This window comes from Jaculus jaculus, chromosome 5, assembly GCF_020740685.1.
Source record: "Jaculus jaculus isolate mJacJac1 chromosome 5, mJacJac1.mat.Y.cur, whole genome shotgun sequence".
In the NCBI taxonomy this organism is placed as follows: Eukaryota; Metazoa; Chordata; class Mammalia; order Rodentia; family Dipodidae; genus Jaculus; species Jaculus jaculus.
The window spans coordinates 56,444,659-56,463,925 of NC_059106.1; the positions used below are offsets into that span (position 1 = coordinate 56,444,659).

Sequence of the window (19,267 nt, forward strand, 5' to 3'; positions counted from 1 at the left end):
GTGTGTATACACGTGTGTGTAGAGACAAAGCCTTGCCTGACTAGGAAAGGGTGGTGATGGGCATCTGTGCATGCAGGGACAGGCAAGGAAGCCACCCTCACAAAACCCTGCCCACCACACACACACCTCAGCTACTTTAGCCGGGGAGACCTTCCCCTCATAGGGGCATCCGAGGACACAGGAGACATACCTGTAGGAAGACAGGGAGGAATGGCGTCAGTGACCCAACTTTTCAGGCTGCAGGGCTGAGGCAGGGTAGCTGTTTGACACACAGCCCTGGTGAGCCCAGAGTCAAAACATGAAGCTGGGCAGGAGGCCCAGTGCTTGGGTCAAAGGTTAACTCTGAGGTAGAACAGAAAGGCAGTGTGGCCTAGTGCCAAGAGGAAGCAGCAGAGGCCCATGCTTCCAGAAGCATGGCCTGCAGGGGCCTCTAGAGATAGCCAAGATTCTCGATAGAAGCTAGAGAGGGCACCTGAGCTGCCTGGAGGAGTGGAAAGGCAGATCTGCATGCTTGGGGAGCTGGGGCAGTACTCAGCAGACCAAGGGACTGGATGAAAGCCAAGGCCAGAAGAGAAGCAGACTTGGGTCAGTAGCAGGCTGGGCTGGGCTGAGGGCCAGTGTATTGCCACAGGAAGTGTCCAATCATTTATTTAGCTGGTGTTTACTGAGGTGAACACAATGTGCCAGGCATTGGGCACAGAGTAGTGAGCAAGCTCCACTGTGCCTGGGCTCCTGAAGCTTTTCCAAGTCCAGGCGATGGTTGATACAAGGGCAGTCATGGGAGGAGCTGAGAAGCTCAAAGTGACGGTTGTGAAAGGACACGCCATACCATACAAGGAAGCAGAGGAGGCTAAGCGAGGGGCGAGGAGGACCACTGAAGCCATGGTGCTTGAGTTCTGAGAAGGGAGGGTTTTCTGGAGGAGTATTCCTGGAGCCTGGCATGCTCAGGACAGAACAGCTGAGATGCACAGTCAAGGGCAAGGAAGTATGTGACCAGACAGAAGGGAAACACAGGCTGGCCACACATCTTACAGGTATGCTGATAAATTTTGAGTTTTAGTGAAATGTTTTCTAACCCCACCACCCTACTGGTGCTGGGAAATCACTAAGACTTTTAGTGTTAGGCCAGGCATGGTGGCTCATGTCTATAAGCCCAATACTTGAAAGGTTGAGGCAGAAGGATTAATACAATTACAAGACTAACCGGGGCTAAAAATAAAACAAAACTGGACAAAAAATAACTTCAACCTGAGTGTGGTGGCACATGCCTTTAATCCTAGCACTTGGGAGGCAGAGGTAAGAGGATCACTGTGAATTCGAGGCCACCCTGAGACTACATAGTTAATTCCAGGTCAGCCTGAGCCAGAGTGAGACCCTACCTCAAACAAACAAACAAACAAACAAACACTTTATAGTAAAGCAAATATTAAGAGACATAGTGAATTAATAAGTCAAAAAGTCACAGCATAAATGCTAGGCATGATGGGGCATGCCTTTAATCTCAGCACTAAGAAGGTAGAGGTAGGAGGATCACTGTGAGTTCAAGGCCACCCTGAAAATACATAGAATTCCAGGTCAGCCTGGGTTAGAGCAAGACCATACCTTAAACCCAACCACCAAAAAAAAAAAAAGTCTGGAGAGATGGCTTAGCAATTAAGGTGCTTGCCTGCAAAGCCAAAGGACCCAGGTTTGATTCCCCACGACCCATGTAAACCAGATGCACAAGGTGGCACAAGTGTCTGGTGTTCATTTACAGTGGCTGGAGGTTCTGGCAATCCCATTCATTCTCCTTCTCTCTACCTCATTCTCTTTCAAATAAATTAAAAAAAATTAAAAATCTCAGTGTAGCTGGGCATGGTGGTGCATGCCTTTAATCCCAGCACTCGGGAGGCAGAGGTAGGAGGATCGTTGTTGAGTTCGAGGCCACCCTGAGATACCATAGTGAATTCCAGGTCAGCCTGGGCTACAGTGAGACCCTACCTCAAAAAAAAAAAAAAAAAAAAAAAAATCTCAGTGTAGTTTTAAAAAATATTTTTATTTATTTATTTGAGGGGGAAGGAGGAAAGGAAAGAGGGAAGGAGAAAATAGGCATGTCAGGGTCTCTAGCGCAAATGAACCCCAGATACATGTACCACCTTGTGCATCTGGCTTATGTGGGTCCTGGGGAATCAAACCTGGGTCCTTAGGCTTTGCAGGCAAGCACCTTAACCATATTTCCAGCCCCTCAAAGTAGTTTTTAAAAATTATATACATACACACACACACACACACACACACACACACACACACACATATATTTGTTTTGATTTTGTTTCGGTGAAGCACGCTTGTAGTCCTAGAGCTCAGAAGGTGGAGGCAGGTCAAGGTAGCAGGATGACAAGTGCTACAAGTGCTACATATGAGCACTGACTCCAAAAATTCAATTAAAAAAAATCCTGAGCTTGGCCAGAAATGTGTATCTTAGCTCAGTGGCCCAGTGAGTGCCCAGCACATGGAAAGCCTGGGATTTCATCCCCAGCACCGCAAAAACCAAAGGCTGAACTTGCCCAGTCACCAAACAGTTTTCAGTTAGGAGTGAGCGATCAGTTGTGTGTGTGAAAGATCACTCTGGCGGCCACGTGCACTGTCAAGCGACCTTACAGTAGACCACTCATCCTTCCTGAGCCTGATCTTATCATCTCTAAGTCGATGACAGTCCTTCCTTGCTGGCCACTGTAAGTACATCAAGTAATCAAGTTTGCACATACACACAAAAAGCCTGAACTGCTACTAGAACTGTGAGCAGAGACCTCATAGGCTTTGGGGACTCTTCAGTGATGTACAAAGAGTCGGTGCAGAAGTCAGGACAAAACTGGCCTTCCAAACCCCTCCCAGGGTCTGATCCAGGCTTGAGAGAATGCCTTGCTAAAAATGTGCCTGCCTGCTAAAAATGTCAGTTTCTGGTATTACCTTCTGATCACAGCAACCTGGGAAAATGTACCTAGGTGTGGTATGAGGGCTGTCCCTCCCCAGTGTGAGGCAGTGGCTCTTCCATAATGGTACTGGGAATAGAGACCCACACAGCCAGATTCACTCACCCCCGCACAGGAATGCCAGCTGCCCGTGCCGCCTGCATGATCCCATCAAAGCGCTGGAAGCTCTCCTCTATGGAGCAGTTGACATTCTTCTGAGTGAAGAGCTCAGAGGCTGCTCCAAAGATGCTCACTTCCTTGGCTCCAGCTGCCACCTGTCAACATCCAGGTAAATTCCTTCAGTGCTTTGCTCTTTATGGACACTGGTACACTGGCAGAATTTTTTTTTTTGTGGTACATTTTATGGTATGCAACTGTTATAGGATTGAATTGTGTCCTTAAAAAAAAACAAAAACATAAGCTGAAGTCTTAGCCCTTAGTACATCAGAATATGACCTCATTTGGAATCAGGGTCACTGCAAATGTAATTAAATAAAATTACAGAAGCAGGGTGGGCTCCTAGTCTAGTATGACTGATGTTCTTAAAAGAAGATGGCTGGGCTGGAGGAATGGCTTAGCGGTTAAGGCACTTGCTTACAAAGCCGAAGGACCCAGGTTTGATTCCCCAGGACCCATGTTAGCCAGATGGGCACAAGCAGGCGCAAGCATCTGGAGTTCATTTGCAGTGGCTAGAAGCCCTGACACACCCATTTATTCTCTCTCTCTCTCTCTCCTTTTTCTGTCAAATAAATAAATAAATAAGCATGCACCATCATACCTGGCTTAAAAAAAAAAAGAAGATAGCTATGAAAACAGAGACACAGAAGGTCCTGTGAGGGTGGAGGAAGACCCCAGAGTGAGGTCCCTACAAGAAAAGCAACACCAAAGATGGCCAGCCACCCTCAGGGACTCAAGGAGACCTGAGAAGCAGCCAGTCCAACTTGATTTTGGACTCCTGACCTCCAGAATGTGAGGAAATTAATCTATTCCTATTGATTAAAGCCTTAGTTTTACAGTGAATTATATCTCAACTTAAAAAAAAAAAAAAAGCAAGGCTGGGATGGAGCTCAGTGGTAAATAACTCACTGAGTAAAGGTGAAGTTCTAATTTGATTCCCAGCTCTGCGGGGGTGGGGGGAAGGGGGCAGGGGGAGAAAACTCCCCAAAAGCAACTCAAACATCCCCCAGGACAAGCATCAGCATCAGGAAAGACGCACGATGCTGTCACAGCCTGGAAGTCACTCCTGAAGGAAGCTTGTGTCTGAGACACAGCCACACCTCCAGCGGCGTGCTGCTGTCCAGAACCGTAAGAAAGCTGGCAGGTGTCAGCAACACTGTCTGAAGCGGGTGACACCAGGGCTGACGGTCTCTAGCAGGCCTTGTCTCACATCAGGCTTTTGCTGACTTTCTGTGTATTTATCTACCAGCACTACCATCAGTTCTAGCAAAAGCAGAACCTTGACAAGACCACAGAGCAGTGAATGGCAGGGCCCAGGACAGAGTCTGATTCTGATGCCATTTATCACCACTGCAGAAAAGCTGTTCAGAGGGACATCCCAGGCCAGGACTTGTACACAGGGCAGGGGGTGATGCCATCAACTGTATCCAGAAGCCCCACCAAACTATCCTCTTACCGCTGCCTCAAAGCCTTTCACATTCGGGGTCAGGACAGGGTAGCTGATGCCTGGGTATTTCTGAATGCCCTTCAAGACTTCAGTATGATCCGCCATCTAGGAGTCAGAGGAGACATTGCCAAGTCACCACCAAAGAGGAAGAGGCCGAGAGCTCAATGTCAGACAAAACTCGTTCACCATAAACCTGTTCTCCAGACCCTGTGGATAAAGAGTCGCCTGCAAGACTGAGTGTCCCCAGTGCTTTTCTTGTCTGTTTGACAGCTGAGGGGCCAGGAGGCTCCTGACTGAGTGACCACTGGGTTCCTCCATGTGACCAATACCACCAGTTCTATAGCACTTGCTGTAACAGGAGCAGCAGCCATTTACCAAAGACTCCACTCCTAGATAACTTCCAGTGAATTATTGGCCAGGGAGGTCACTGATGGCCCCAAAACAGTATAGGCCATTGCCCAGACTCTTGGTTTCCCACCAGGAATAGATGGTAAATAAGACCTTATTGTTGAAGACTCCATATATTTGGGCTACAAGGTCACTGAGAAATCCTGCTGGAACTGAGCTGAAAACCTCCTCCAGGTAGACCAGCTCACAGCTGGAAAAAGCTATGCTGCATGCAATTCAATGGTAGAGAGAGTACTCACCAGTGGAGATACTCAACAGTGGACATTACAAGCCTTAAATTTGGCCAACGAGGCCAAATGAGCCAACAGGTACAACAGTGGCATGTCTGTTATGGGGGAACCAAGGGCTCTCTACTTGCACTGGAAGCTCACTCCATGGGAGGGAATACATCCCTGATACTGAAAACCTACAAAGGGTAGTCATGAGCCCTAGGGGTGTAACGTCTGCTGCTGTCTGGCTGAATGTATACACTATGCTCACCAAACTGCCCAATAAGCACGTCTCTTAATGTTCAAGCCCATATATTAATGCTACTCTCACTTTTGGTTAGAGAAGCTTCTCTTTTCAGATGACAGTGACTGGGATGACTGAGAAGGCACCATGGTGCTGAGAAGTGACAGAAGAGTGCTAAGCACTGCAATATCTCTATCACACCCTCCAAGGCTCAGGGTCCATGGTGGAAGAGGTAGTGGAAAGAATGTAAGAACCAAAGGAAGGGTAGGACTCCTTACAACGTGCTCCTCCAGACACAAACTGGCCTGGATATCCATGACCTCACAGTGCCTGCCACTACCTACACAAGACCATCATAAGAGGAGGAAAAGATGATGACATCAAAAGGCTGGAGAGATGGCTTACCGGTTAAGGCATCTGCCTACAAAGCCGAAGGATCCCAGTTTGATTCTCTAGGACCCATGTAAGCCAGATGCACAAGGGGGTGCATGCATCTGGAGTTCATTTGCAGTGGCTGGAGGCACTGGTGCATCCATCCTCTCTCTCTTTCCCCCTCTTTCTCTCTCTCAAATAAATAAATTAATTTAAAAAAAAGGATGAGTCATGGCACATGCCTTTAATCCCAGCACTTGGGAGGTAGAAGTAGGAGGTTCACCATGAGTTCGAGGACACTCTGAAAATACATAGTGAATTCCAGGAAAGCCTGAGCTACAGTGAGAGTAAGACCCTACCTCGGGAGCGGGGGAGGGGGGAAAGATGACATCAAAGCAAAAGAGAACCTAATTGAGAGGGGGAAGGGGTATGATGGAGAGTGAAATTGCAAAGGGGAAAGTGGGGGAGGAAGGAAGTTACCATGGGCTATTGTTTACAATTATGGAAACTTTCAATAAAAATATAAACTAGGAACTGGGGAAATGGCTTAGCAGTTATGGCATTTGTCTGCAAAGCCTAAGAACCAAGGTTCAATTCCCCAGGACCCACGTAAGCCAGACGCATGGGGGCACATGTGTCTGGAGTTCATATGCAGTGGCTAGAGGCCCTGGTGAGCCCATTCTCTCTATCTCTTTCTCTCTCATAAATAAAATATTTTTAAAAAACAAATTAAAAAATTATGTTAATGAATGAGGTAAAGTAATAAAGGTACAACCAGTGCATCAAAAAAATAAAAATAAAAAAGAAGCCAGGCATGGTGACACACACCTTTAACCCCAAAACTTGGGAGGCAGTGGTAAGAGGATTGCTGTGAGTTTAAGACCAGCCTGAAACTATGTAGTGAATTCTAGCCTGGGCTAGAGTGAAACACTATCTTGAAAAAACAAAACAAGGGGCTGGAGAGATGGCTTAGCGGTTAAGCGCTTGCCTGTGAAGCCTAAGGACCCCGGTTCGAGGCTGGATTCCCCAGGTCCCACATTAGCCAGATGCACAAGGGGGCGCACGCGTCTGGAGCTCGTTTGCAGAGGCTGGAAGCCCTGGCGCGCCCATTCTCTCTCTCTCCCTCTATCTGTCTTTCTCTCTGTGTCTGTCGCTCTCAAATAAATTAAGAATTAAAAAAAAGAAAAAACAAAACAAAACAAAACACCCTCCACTCCCCTGCATTGGCTTGCACTCATGCAGCAATGGGCTCTTCCTTCCCCACCTGCTCATTTCTGTGAAGCAGGAGTCATCACTCTTCTCTTTCTAAACATAAAAGCCATAGACAGGCTGGAGATGCTACAGTTTTTGCTTGTGTGTGTTTGGATGTACACACACCACAGTACACATGTGGAGGCATGAGAACAACCTCGGGGTGTTTACACTCTCCTTCTACCTTGCCGGACACAGGGTCTTCCATGTTGTTTTTACTGCTGTGTGTACATCAATCTAGCTGACCTGCAAGTTTCTAGATTTTCCTGGCTTGGTCTCTTATTGCTGTAGGTTCACTGGGTGTACAGAAATGGGTGCCACTTTGCATTTGGCTTCATGTGGGTGTTAGAGAACTGAACTTGGGCTGGCAGGCTTGCCGAGCAACTGTCTTTAATCAGTGAGCCATCTTCCCAGACCCTGGAGATTCTATACTTGAAAAAAAAATATTTTATTTATTTGTTTATTTATGAGAGAGAGAGAGAAAGACAGAATGGGCATGCCAGGGCTTTCAGCCACTGCAAATGAACTCCAGACACATGCACTACCTTCTACATCTGGCTTATGTGGGTCCTGGGGAATCGAGCCTGGGTCCTTTGGCTTCACAGGCAAATGCCTTAACCATTAAGCCATCTCTCCAGCCCAAGACTCTATACTTTTAATGCCAGAAGAGACCTGGGAGGTGACCTCTAACATGAGAGGACAAAGGCCTTATCAAGGTCACCAGCAAGTATGGGGCAAAGTCAAGCCTGAATCAGAACCCTGGATCCTAGGTCATGTCCTATGGGTGCTACACAATGCTTAGACTCACCTGAGACTCTTCAAGCCAGAAACCAGCAAACCTACACTCCTGATTTCCACTGGCTTCAAAAGCAAACTCAAGGGCTAGAGAGAAAGCTCACTGGCTATAGATGCTTGAATGCAAAGCCAGGACTGATTCCCCTGTACCCATGTAAAGCCAGATGCACAAAGTGGCACATGTGTCTGTAGTTCATTTTCAGTGGCAGAAGGACCTGGAATGCCCATACTCTGTGTCTGCTTCCTTCTTATTATCTTAAATAAATAAATAGCAAAATCAAACCCTCCTGCCTCTCATGTGGGAGAGGCCCTTCTCCCAGAGGCTGGGACTTACCTGGGGAACCCACTTGGGAGAGACAAAGCTGGTGGCTTCTATAACAGGGAGTCCTGCTTCAGAAAGCATGTCTATCAGCTTGATCTTCACTGGTGTAGGTACGATGTTCTACAGCAGGGAGAAACCCCAGAGGAGACATGTCAACAAAGTCCATACTGAAAACTGTCTCAGCCTGTAGTCTGTCCTCTTAGCCTAAAGCTTCTGCTACACCAGTTCGTCACTGACTTACCTTGAATACCGAACATCAGTTCCATGTGACCCTGGCCTCCAAGTTCTACCAACAGTGTCTTGCGGTAGATAGCTGCTCACCTGAGAGTTAGTTTCTACCTAGAAACAGTCTCTGCAATGCCAACTTTCCATAACTAAATGTGTTATGATCCCATCATCAACACATTGAGAGCAACATGCCACAGCCTGAATGAGCAGAGACGACTCACTTGCTCTGGGTCTACAATGGGGCCTCAAAGTGACTGAGTTCCTTTTGTGTCTCCTCATATGCTCAGTCTATAGCCTCTCCTCCACAGTCTATAGATCTGTCTTTCAAAATGCACTGTCATTGTCCCCAGGAATATTATGACACAGTCTCACTATTTCAACTCACTGGACACTGGAAACCTAAATTGCAGCCCCTACTGCCTTACTTTCTTGCTAAAAAGCCTTCCTTGGCTCCCTTTTAGGATTACATTTAAAAATAAGATCCTAGGGTGGGGCATGGTGGTGCATGCCTTTGATCTCAGCTCTTAGGAGGCAGAGATAGAAGAACCGCAGTGAGTACAAGGCCACCCCAAGATTACATAGTGAATTCCAAGTCAGCCTCGGAGAGAGTGAGACCTTACCTCGGAAAAAAAAACCAAAGCAAAAACAAAATCAAAAACAAAGCAACAAACCCCGAGCAATTCCAGTTTCTTCTCACCAGATCTTCTCATCCACTCTAATTTCTTCCTAGTGCTTTATTCTACTAACAGATTTCTGAAAGCTTCCCCATGTCCTAGGCATGATGTTAGGTGACAGAGGTAGAGCAGTAATCAAACTGATACAATTCTGTCCTAATGCAGCTTTCAAGACTACCGGTTTTTTGTTTTGTTTTGTTTTTTGTTTTTCAAAGTAAGGTCTCACTATGGCCCAGGCTGACCTGGAATTTACTATGTAGTCTCAGGGTGGCCTTGAATTCACAGCAATCCTCCTACCTCTGCCTCCCAAGTGCTGGGATTAAAGGTGTGCGCCTGGTTTAGACTACTGTTTTTAACAAATTCTTATTACTAAAGCTAGGCTGGCCTTGCTTTAAGAAAATAAAAAAAAAAATGATTGAGAGGGGGAGGAAATATGATGGAAAATGGAGTTTCAAAGGGGAAAGTGGAGGGAAGGAGGGAGGGCATTACCATGGAATATTGTTTACAACCATGGAAGTTGTTAATAAAAAAATTAATAAATTGAAAAAACCCAAAAGCAAAAAAGAAATACAGGAGTGGTGGTGCATGCCTTTTAACCCAGCATTTAGGAGGCAGAACTAGGAGTATCGCCATGAGTTCGAGTCCAGCCTAAAACTACACAGTGAGTTCCAAGTTAGCCTGGGCTAGAGTGAGAATCTACCTTGCAAAAAACAAACCAAAACAAAAAAATCTTACTGAAAAAATAACCAATACATGCCAAATACATGCCAAAATAAAACTGATTAAAACTATACACAAGGGGCTGGACAGATGGCTTAGTGGTTAAGGCACTTGCCTGTGAAGCCTAAGGACCCATGTTCAACTCTCCAGGTCCTATGTGAGCCAGATACACAAGGTGATACAAGCACACAAGGCTGCACATGAACACAAGGTGACACATGCATCTGGAGTTTGACTGTACTGGCTGGAGGCCAATTCTCATTCTCTCTCTCTTTCTCATTAAACAACAACAACAAAAGGCACTGTTGGGCTTGCCTCAAAAAAAATCATACACAAATAAAATTTCAGTTCCTCACTCAGGAGCCGTAGATCGTCGCTAGAAAATTTTCAGTGCCAGGGATGAGATACCTTCCAGTGAGTTGTTGGCCAGGGAGGTACCTGATGCTCCCAAAACATTATAGGCCATTGCTGAGGCCCTTGGTTTCCCACCAGGAATAGATGGTAAGACCCTATTGCTGAAGACTCCACATGCTTGGGCTATAAGGCCACTGAGAAATCCTGCTGGAACTGATAACCTCCTCCATGTAGACCAGTTGGCTCCATGTAGAAAGCTGGAAGAAGCCATTCTACATGCATTTCAATGGGACAAAGATACACCACCAGAGAAGATACTCAACAGTGGACACTGCAAGCCTATAATTGGCCAGCCAGGCCAAATGAGCCAACGGGTGCAATAGTGGCACGTCTGTCATGGTGGAAACCAACTGCCCTCCAATTGGACTGGAGGCCCACTCCAAGGGAGGGAATACATCCCTGATACTGAAAACTTAAAACAGGGGTAGTCATGAGCCCTAGGGTTGTAACATCTGCTGATGTCTGGATAAGTGTATATTCTATGTTTATCAAACTGCCCAGTAAGCATTTCTCTTAATATTCATGCCCTTATATCAATGCTACTCTCACTTTGGATAGAGAATCTTCTCTTGATGGCAGTGACCTTGGGACAACTCAGAAGGTATCATGGTGCTGGAAAGAAGTAACCAGAGTACCGAGTAACATCTCGATCACATCTTCCAAGGCTCAGGGTCTCATGCAGAAGAGGTGGCGGAAAGAATGTAAGAGCCAAAGGAAGGGTTGGACTCCTTACAACATGCTCCCTGCAGACAAAAAATTGGCCTCGATATCCATGACCTCATAGTGCCTGACACTACCTACACAAGACCATCATAAGAGGAGGGAAGGATCATGACATCCAAATAGAGGAGAGACTTAATGAGATGGGGAGTGGATGTGACGGAGAATGGAATTTCAAAGGGGAAAAGGGGGAGAGGGAGGGTATTACCATGGGATATTTTTTATAATCATGGAAACTGTTTAATAAAATTGAGAAAAATAAAAATAAAAATAAATTTTCAGTTCCTCTGCCTCTCTGGCCATAATTCAAGTGCTCAGAAGTCGTGCCACTATCATGTTAATGGTCTAGAATATTCAGGCTTAAAACACTTCCATTTCCACACAAAATTTTATATTTTTTAGGTAAATGCTTTCAAATATATATAAACTTTTTTGTTTCTTACATAAAAGTGTAAAATTCAACCTGGTGTAGTAGCATACACCTTTAGTCCCAGTATACATGGAGGCCAAGGTAGAAGGATCACCAGAAGTTCTAGGTCAAGTCTAGAGCTATAGAGTGAGTGTCAGGATAGAGTCCGAGCCTGGGCTAGAGTCAGACCCTACCTCGGGGAAAAAAAAAAGTGTAAAATTGAACAGCTGTACCATTTCATCACCTTGAGTCACTTAATACACACTTATATTAACAGCTTTATAATATTCCTATTTTATCAAAAGTCCACAATGAGCCAAGCATGGTGGCATATGCCTTTAATCCCAGAACTCGGAAGGATGAGGTAGCAGGACTGCTGTAAGTTCAAGGCCACCTTGAGACTACATAGTGAATTCCAGGTTAGCCTGGGCTAGCCAAGCACCACCTCAAAAAAAAAAATAAAAATAAAAAAGCCCACAATGTATGTGAGCCTAGCAGATGCCTAAATCACGTGTGCTGGTTGGCTACCATCCTTACCTTTTCATTCTGTAGACCATCTCGGGGACCGACCTCCACAATCTTCACCCGCTTTGGAAAAGCGCCCATAGATGAGGTGCTGATCTTTGGTTTAAAAGGAGAAACGTAAGTGAAAGGGAGAGATTGTCATGTCTTGCCATGGGAAGGGAGCATGCTGAAAGAATGGGTCTTTCTTCACTAATGCTGAGTCAAAGAAGCAGGATTTCTCATTCTTAATTCATATGCAGACTCACAGAATTCAAATCACAAAACTAATTGCACTTTGGTGAGCCATAAGCAAAGACCCATGCTTGGGTCTAGGAAGATGGTTCAGCAGCTAAAGGCACTTGCTTGTAAAGCCTGCTGGGCCAGGTTTACTTCCCCAACACCCACATAAAGCCAGATGCAAAAGGTGGTGCAAGTGTCTGGTGTTTGTCTGCAGGAGCAAGAGGCCCTGGCATACACACATAGACACACACCCACCCACCCACCCACCCACACACACACACACACACACATGCAAGGATGCAAATAAATAAAATTTTTGAGCTGGGCATGGTGGCACATGCTTTTAATTCCAGCACTTGGGAGGCAGAGGTAAGAGAATCACTGTGACTTCAAGGCCACCCTGAGACTACACAGTGAATTCCAGGATAGTTTGGGATAGAGCGAGACCTTATTGAAAAATAATAATAAATAAAGTTTTTGAAGGGAAAAAAGGGGGTGGGGAGATCTATGCTTCAGGCCAAGCCCTCTCCTCTACTCCAGACCTACTTCCCACTGTCCATCTGACAGTTCTAGTTGAATCATTCAGATTCAACAGTCTTAACTGTGGGGCTGGAGAGATGGCTTAGCAGTTAAGGTGCTTGCCTGAAAAGCCAAAGGACCCAGGTTTGATTCCCCAGGACCCACATAAGCCAGATGCACAAGGTGGCACATGCATCTGGAGTTTGCAGCAGCTGGTACACCTATTCATTCTCTCTGCCTCTCTCTTTCAAATAAATAAATAAAGTATTTAAAAAAAAAACTCTATTTCTCCTAAAGCCTATCTGGCTCCATCCTTTCTATGTTTATAAAATGACATCATACCTTGAAACAAAAAGATATCACACATCTTGCTGTTTAGTGGGAACCTGACGTACCTCCTAACCCTATTCATTATGGCCCAAAGGCTCCGCAGGGTTGGCTCATCCTGAATCCCTGCCGTTCCATTCCCTTCCACTCTCTGCCCAACACATTGTTCTGCACAGCTATCCAGGAAAGGGTGATCCCTGAGTGTGGGGAGCAGTCAGTGTCAGACTCTGCAGTGCTGGTGGGAGGTGTGAAAGGACTTTGTTATATGAAGGCTTGTGTTTAGCCTAATCTTGGCTGATGACAAAGGGAGAGAATGGCTCTGAGAGATGACCCCCACCCCAGAAGCTGAAGAAAACAATTTTTTTTTGTTTTTTTTTTTGAGGTAGGGTCTCACTCTAGCCCAGGCTGACCTGGAATTCACTATGGAGTCTCAGGGTGGCCTTGAACTCACGTGATCCTCCTACCTCTGCCTCCCAAATGCTGGGATTAAAGGCGTGCACCACCATGGCTGGCTAAAAACAATTGTTTTTTTAGTGAGGTAGGGTCTCACTCTACCCCAAGCTGACCTGGAACTCACACTGTAGTCCCAAGCTGGCCTCAAACTCACAGGAATTCTCCTACCTCTGACTCATGAATGCTGCGATTAAAGATGTGTACCACCATGCCCTGCTTAAACAATTTTTTTTTAAGGCAGCTAAGGTGGAACATACCTTGTATTCCCAGGATGCCTGAGGTAGAGGCAGAAAGATCAAGAGCTCAAGGCCATCCTCAGCTACTTGGGGAGCTTGAGGTCATCTTAGACTACAGAGTAAGTTCCAGGACAGCCTGGTCTAGAGTAAGATGCTGTCTCAAAAAAAACATTTTTTTAATGAATTAAAATAATTTTTTGCATGTGCATACATGTATGTGGTGTACATGTGTATATATGCATGTTATATGTGTGTGGGCACATGTGTGTGCGTATGTATGGAGGCCAGAGGTCAAGATTAGATGTCTCCTAACATTCTGCACTTTACTTATTAAGACAGGCTCTCATTGAACCCAGAGCTCATGGATTTGGCTAGTCTAGCCAGCTAGCTTGCTGCAGAGATACACATGTCTCTGCGCCCACAATGCTGGTTTGACAGGTAGGCCACCATGGTTATGTGGGTGCTGGGTATCTGAGTTTAGGTCCTAACACTTGTGTAGCAAGCACCATATCAACTGAGCTCTCTCTCCAGCCCAAATAATTCATTTTTTTTCCCATGTGGAGGCCAGAGGTTGACACTTGGTGTCTTTCTTGATGGCTCTCCACTTTATTTACTGAGACAGGGTCTCTGACTTGAACCCAGAGCTTGCTGGTTTAACTAGTTTAGATAACCAGTTGCCCTGAGTATCTCCTGTCTTGTTTCTCAATAGCTGGTATCACAAGTGGGCCACCATGGCCGCCCAGTATTACGTGATCTTGGGTAATTATGCATATGCAGCAAATCATTTAACCACTGAGCAATCTCCCCAGCCCCTAGTTTCTTTTTTTTTCTTTTCTTTTTTTTAGGTAGGGTCTCACTCTAGCCTAGATTGACCTGAAACTCACTATGTAGTCTCAGGCTAACCTTGAACTCACAGCAATTCTATCTCGGTCTCCCCCAGCACTGGGATTAAAGGCATGTGCCACTATGCCCAGTCCCCCCAAGGAATTTTTCTTCTTCACTTTTTTTTTTTTTTTTTTGTTTTGTTTATTTGAGGTAGGGTCTCACTCTAGCCCAGGCTGACCTGGAATTCACTCTGTATTCTCAGGGTGACCTCGAACTCATGGTGATCCTCCTACCTCTGCCTCCCGAGTGCTGGGATTAAAGGCGTGCGCCACCACGCCCGGCTCCCCCTAGTAATTTTTAAAAAATTTTTAAAGACTTGCGTCTCTACAATGTCTTCCCCAAATCTTCCTCTTCCCTGACTGAGTCACAAGGGACTTCTTTTTTTTTTTTTTTGAGGTAGGGTCTTGCTCTAGCCCAGGCTGACCTGGAATTCTCTATGTAGTCTCAGGCTGGCCTGGAACTCACAGTGATCCTCCTTTCTCTGCCTCCTGAGTGCTGGGACTAAAGTCATGTGCCACCACGTCTGGCCTTCTCCATCCTTCTGTTTATTTATTTTTCAGATATGGCCTCACTGTAGCCAGGTGGCCCTCCAATTCACTAAAAATAGTCATGATAACCTTGATCTCCTGATCCTCCACTTCCTCAATGTTGGAATTACAGGCATTCACCATTACACCTGGCCTCCATCTCCCCTTCTTAATACTTCAAAATCATTTTCATTTTACCAGTTTAATCTGTATAAACACAGTGCAGTGGGGCAAGAGGAGATACACTGCACAATCTGTCCAGGAGCCCAAATCCCTGCGACCTTTAAGGCAGGAAATCTTCCCTGACAGGAGTTAGCAGAAGCTACACAACACAAATGAACTGGCCTTGGATTTGGCCAGGGAAGTTTCTTTGGACTAAGGTGAGGACAGCATGAACTGGACAGGCTGCAGTTAGGAAGACCCTGCACCTTGCACCTCCCTGCAAATGGGGTGTCTTTTCTTTTTTTTTTTTCCGAGATAGGGTCTCACTGTAGCCTAGGCTGACCTAGAACTTATTCTGTGGTTCCAGGCTGGCCTCAAACTCAGTGATCCTCCTACCAGAGCCTCCCGAGTGCTGGGATTAAGGGTGTATGCCATCACACCAGGCTCCAAATGGGATGTCAGCCTCTGCTGGTATATTAGCCTAACTCATGCCTGTATCACTTAAGCTTTATGCAAGAGGGACTTTGTTTTATTCACTGCCCTATTTCCAGGGCCCAGGACATGGAGGATCATGAGCAAATGCTGAATGCAAGACCGGCTTCCACGTTTCTTTCAGAGAACAGTCTCATCTCAATTACACTCCCTTCCCCATAACAGCACCTCATATAACGTCAAAGGCTGGGTGTGGTGGCATTCACCTCTAATCCCAGCACTTGGGAGGTGGGAGGTTCACAAGTGTGTCCTCCAATACATATCTAATTTGAGGTCAGCCTGTGCTGGACGAGAATCTGCCTTAAAAAAACACTCTCCCGTGAGATGGGGAGGGGATATGATGGAGAATGGAATTTCAAAGAGGAAAGTGGGAGGAGGGAGGGATACTTTTTATAATCATGGAAGATGTTAATAAAAATTTCAGAAGAAAAAAACACTCTCCCCTCCCCCCCCAAAAAAGTGATAGTAAACTCATGGAGACTTATTGTTTGTCCTCCTCATTATTATCTACTATCTCATTTAATTTCTTTAACTTCCTAAACTGGAGTGACGCTCTTCACTTGGTTCCCTGAGCAATTGGTGGAGATGGGTGGCCTACCCACATGGAAGTGGTTTTCTGAGGGGAACCAGGTGTCAGGAGAGTGCAGTCTTCCTAAGTCCTTAACTTTCTAAGGTAAACTAACACCACCACCAGTGAGTGAAGCTGCAGCTCAGAGGTACAGCAGTGAGGCCTGGGGCTGATTCCCAGAACTGCAAACCACCACCATCACCACCCAAAGCCACAACTGGCCAGAACAAGCCAGGCATGCACGCCTGTAATGCCAGCACTTGGGAAGGCTGAGGCAGGAGAACTGCAAGTTCTAGGCCAGCCTGGGCTACACAGTGAAACTCTGCACAGACATACCCAAGAGCCTGAACAAGGTCAGCTGTCTTACCACATGTTCTCTATCACCAAAACCACCTGCTCTTTTATTTATTTATTATTAGAGACAGAGAGGGGTGGGAGGGAGAGAGAATAGACATGCCAGGACCTGTGGCCACTACAAACTCCAGACACATGCGCCACCATGTGTACCTGGCTTATTTATTTATTTGACACAAGGGGAGAGAGAGCGACACTAGGTCAGGGCCTCCAGCCACTGCAAACAAACTCCAGATGCATGCACCACCTTGTGCATCTGGCTTACATGGGTACTGAGGAATCAAAACTAGTCCTTACTAAGCCATCCCTTGGGCCCCTATTTTAAATTTTATATATATATATATATGATTTATTTATTTGAGGGAGAGAGAGAATGGGCAAGCCAGTCTCTAGCCACTGCAAACAAACTCCAGACACATGCGCCACCTTGTGCATCTGGCTTATGTGGGCCCTGGGGAATCGAACCTCGGTCCTTAGGCTTAACAGGCAAGTGCCTTTAGCGCTGGGCCATCTCTCCAGCCCACCACCTGCTTTCATGTCTGAGGGAAGCTGAGGTTTCGAGACAGTGAACACCTGTCTCGGCCTAGAAGCATCAGGACCACGGAGGCACCGTAATAACCGAGGTTTGGCCAACGCGACTTATTCCTCCGTTCCCGCACCTTCCTTCCCTCCCAGCAGCAGGATGGAACACTGGATGGAACAGGCCCAAAGTCCGAATCCCAGGGACCCGCCGGCCCGCGCGGCGCACGTCCTCCCCACGCATCCCCCAAGCCAAAAGCCACAAGCGCCGGACCCCGAGGCGGGCGGCGGCGACCTTGCCTCCTCCCCGGGGGTACCACGAGGCAAGGTCTGAAGGTCACTTGGAGGGGCCGGGACCGCCGACGGAGGCCTTGGACAGGGAATCCAGGCGCCCTGCACGGCCTCCCGGGCTGTCCAGCCCGAGAGCCGGACGCTGCAGCGCTCCCGGCCTCAGTTTCCCCCGCCGCCCGCCGGGGAACTGCGTGGGGCAGGGGAGCGCCCAATGCCCTCCCGACGTCGGCCGCTTGAGCTGCAGGGATTGAGGCGGGGACGGGGGGTGGGGGGAGCGGCAGCACTTACAGCTCGGAGCGACGTCAAGCTCGTCAGCCGCCGCCGGAGCGCCTTCCTCACGGCCGCCATCGCCGCCCCGCTGCCCCTGCTCCCGCCCCCTGCGCCCCACGTGACCTCCCGGTGGGCGTGGCCGGGCCGTGGGGCGGAGCCTCTGGAGTGACGTATGGTTCCCAGCGCTAGCTCCACCCCCAGCCTCTGCTGTGTTTTGTCTCACTCTAGCCCAAGTTGACCTGGAATTCACTATGTCGTCTCAGGGTGGCCTCGAACTCACAGCTATCCTCCTACCTCTGCCTTCCCAGTGCTGTGACTAAAGGCGTGCGCCACCACGCCCTTCACTTTTTTTTTTTTAAGTTATAATTTTTTTTTAAAGTCACCCAACTGAAAAGATAAAAGGAAATGTGGTTCTTTGAGATCAGTTAAGATAGACAAGCCTCTACTCAGGTTGATCACTCAAAGAAGGAATGAATGTTTAAGGCTTTACAAAGGGCAATGCAAAGTTTAATGTTGACATTTATAGACAAAAATCTGAAAAATTTGTTGAAATGAACATTATAAGTTACAAAAACATAATTTTTTAAAGTGGCTCACTGTGCTGGAGAGACGGCTTAGTGGTTAAGGCGTTTGCCTGCAAAGACAAAGGATCTTGGTTCGATTCTTCAGAATCCACGTAAGCCAGATGCACAAGGGGGTGCATTCATCTGGAGTTCGTCTGCAGTGGCTGGAGGCCCTGGTGCGCCCATTCTCTCCCTCTCTCTCTCTCTCTCTCTTTATCTCAAATAAATAAGTGAAAAAAATATATATACACACATATGTGTGTATGTATGTGTGTATGTATGTATTTGTATGTGTATATATATATATATATATATATATATTTTTTTTTTTTTTTTTTTAAATGGCTCACCAAGCCTGGTGGTGGACACCTTTAATCCCAGCACTCAGGAGGATTGCTGTGAGTCACCCTGGGCTAGAGTGAGACCCTACCTTGGAGGGGGGGGGAGAAAAGAAACAACAAAAAAAGTGGTTCAATTTGATCCCAAACATCCCCCTGCCAACTGCCACCAAAGAGGCTCAAAAATATAAGAATCAGGCTGGAGAGATGATTTAACAATTAAGGTACTTGTCTGCAAAGCCAAAGGACCCAGGTTCAGTTTCCCAGTACCCAAGTAGAGACAGATGCACAAGATAGCACATGCATATGGAGTTCGTTTGTAGTGGCCCTGGTGTGCTCATTCTCTCTCACATGCTCGCTCTTTCTCTATCTCAAATGAATAAAAAAATCAATATATTAAAAAATACAAGAATCATTTTCATACCCATTAGGATGGCTAAAATGAAAAAGACAGACAATAGCAAGTGTTGGGGAAGACGTGGAGATCTGAAACCTTCATAAACTGAAAGTAAAATGGGTACTAGGGAGATGTGTCAGTGGCTAAAGGCACTTGCTTGCAAAGCCTGCAAGTCCAGGTTCAATTCCCCAGTCCCCACATAAAACAAGATGCACGAAGTAGTGCATGCATCTGGAGTTTGTTTGCAGGGGCAAGAAGTCCTGGTGGTGCTCTATGACCTT

General features: G+C 46.6%; 1 protein-coding gene across 1 annotated transcript in view; it reads right to left on the reverse strand.

The window, feature by feature from the left end:
* Positions 1-17,782, reverse strand: part of Hmgcl (3-hydroxy-3-methylglutaryl-CoA lyase) — a 28,075-nt gene extending 10,293 nt beyond the window's left edge. Inside the window, exons 1-6 of the mRNA XM_045149664.1 lie at positions 17,707-17,782; positions 11,879-11,962; positions 8,189-8,296; positions 4,585-4,680; positions 3,078-3,226; positions 127-190 (exon numbers count right to left, since the gene is read on the reverse strand). Coding sequence (XP_045005599.1) covers positions 127-190; positions 3,078-3,226; positions 4,585-4,680; positions 8,189-8,296; positions 11,879-11,962; positions 17,707-17,766 — 561 coding nt within the window. The 5' untranslated portion in view covers positions 17,767-17,782. The remainder of the gene's footprint in view (positions 1-126; positions 191-3,077; positions 3,227-4,584; positions 4,681-8,188; positions 8,297-11,878; positions 11,963-17,706) is intronic.
* Positions 17,783-19,267: the final 1,485 nt, after the last annotated feature.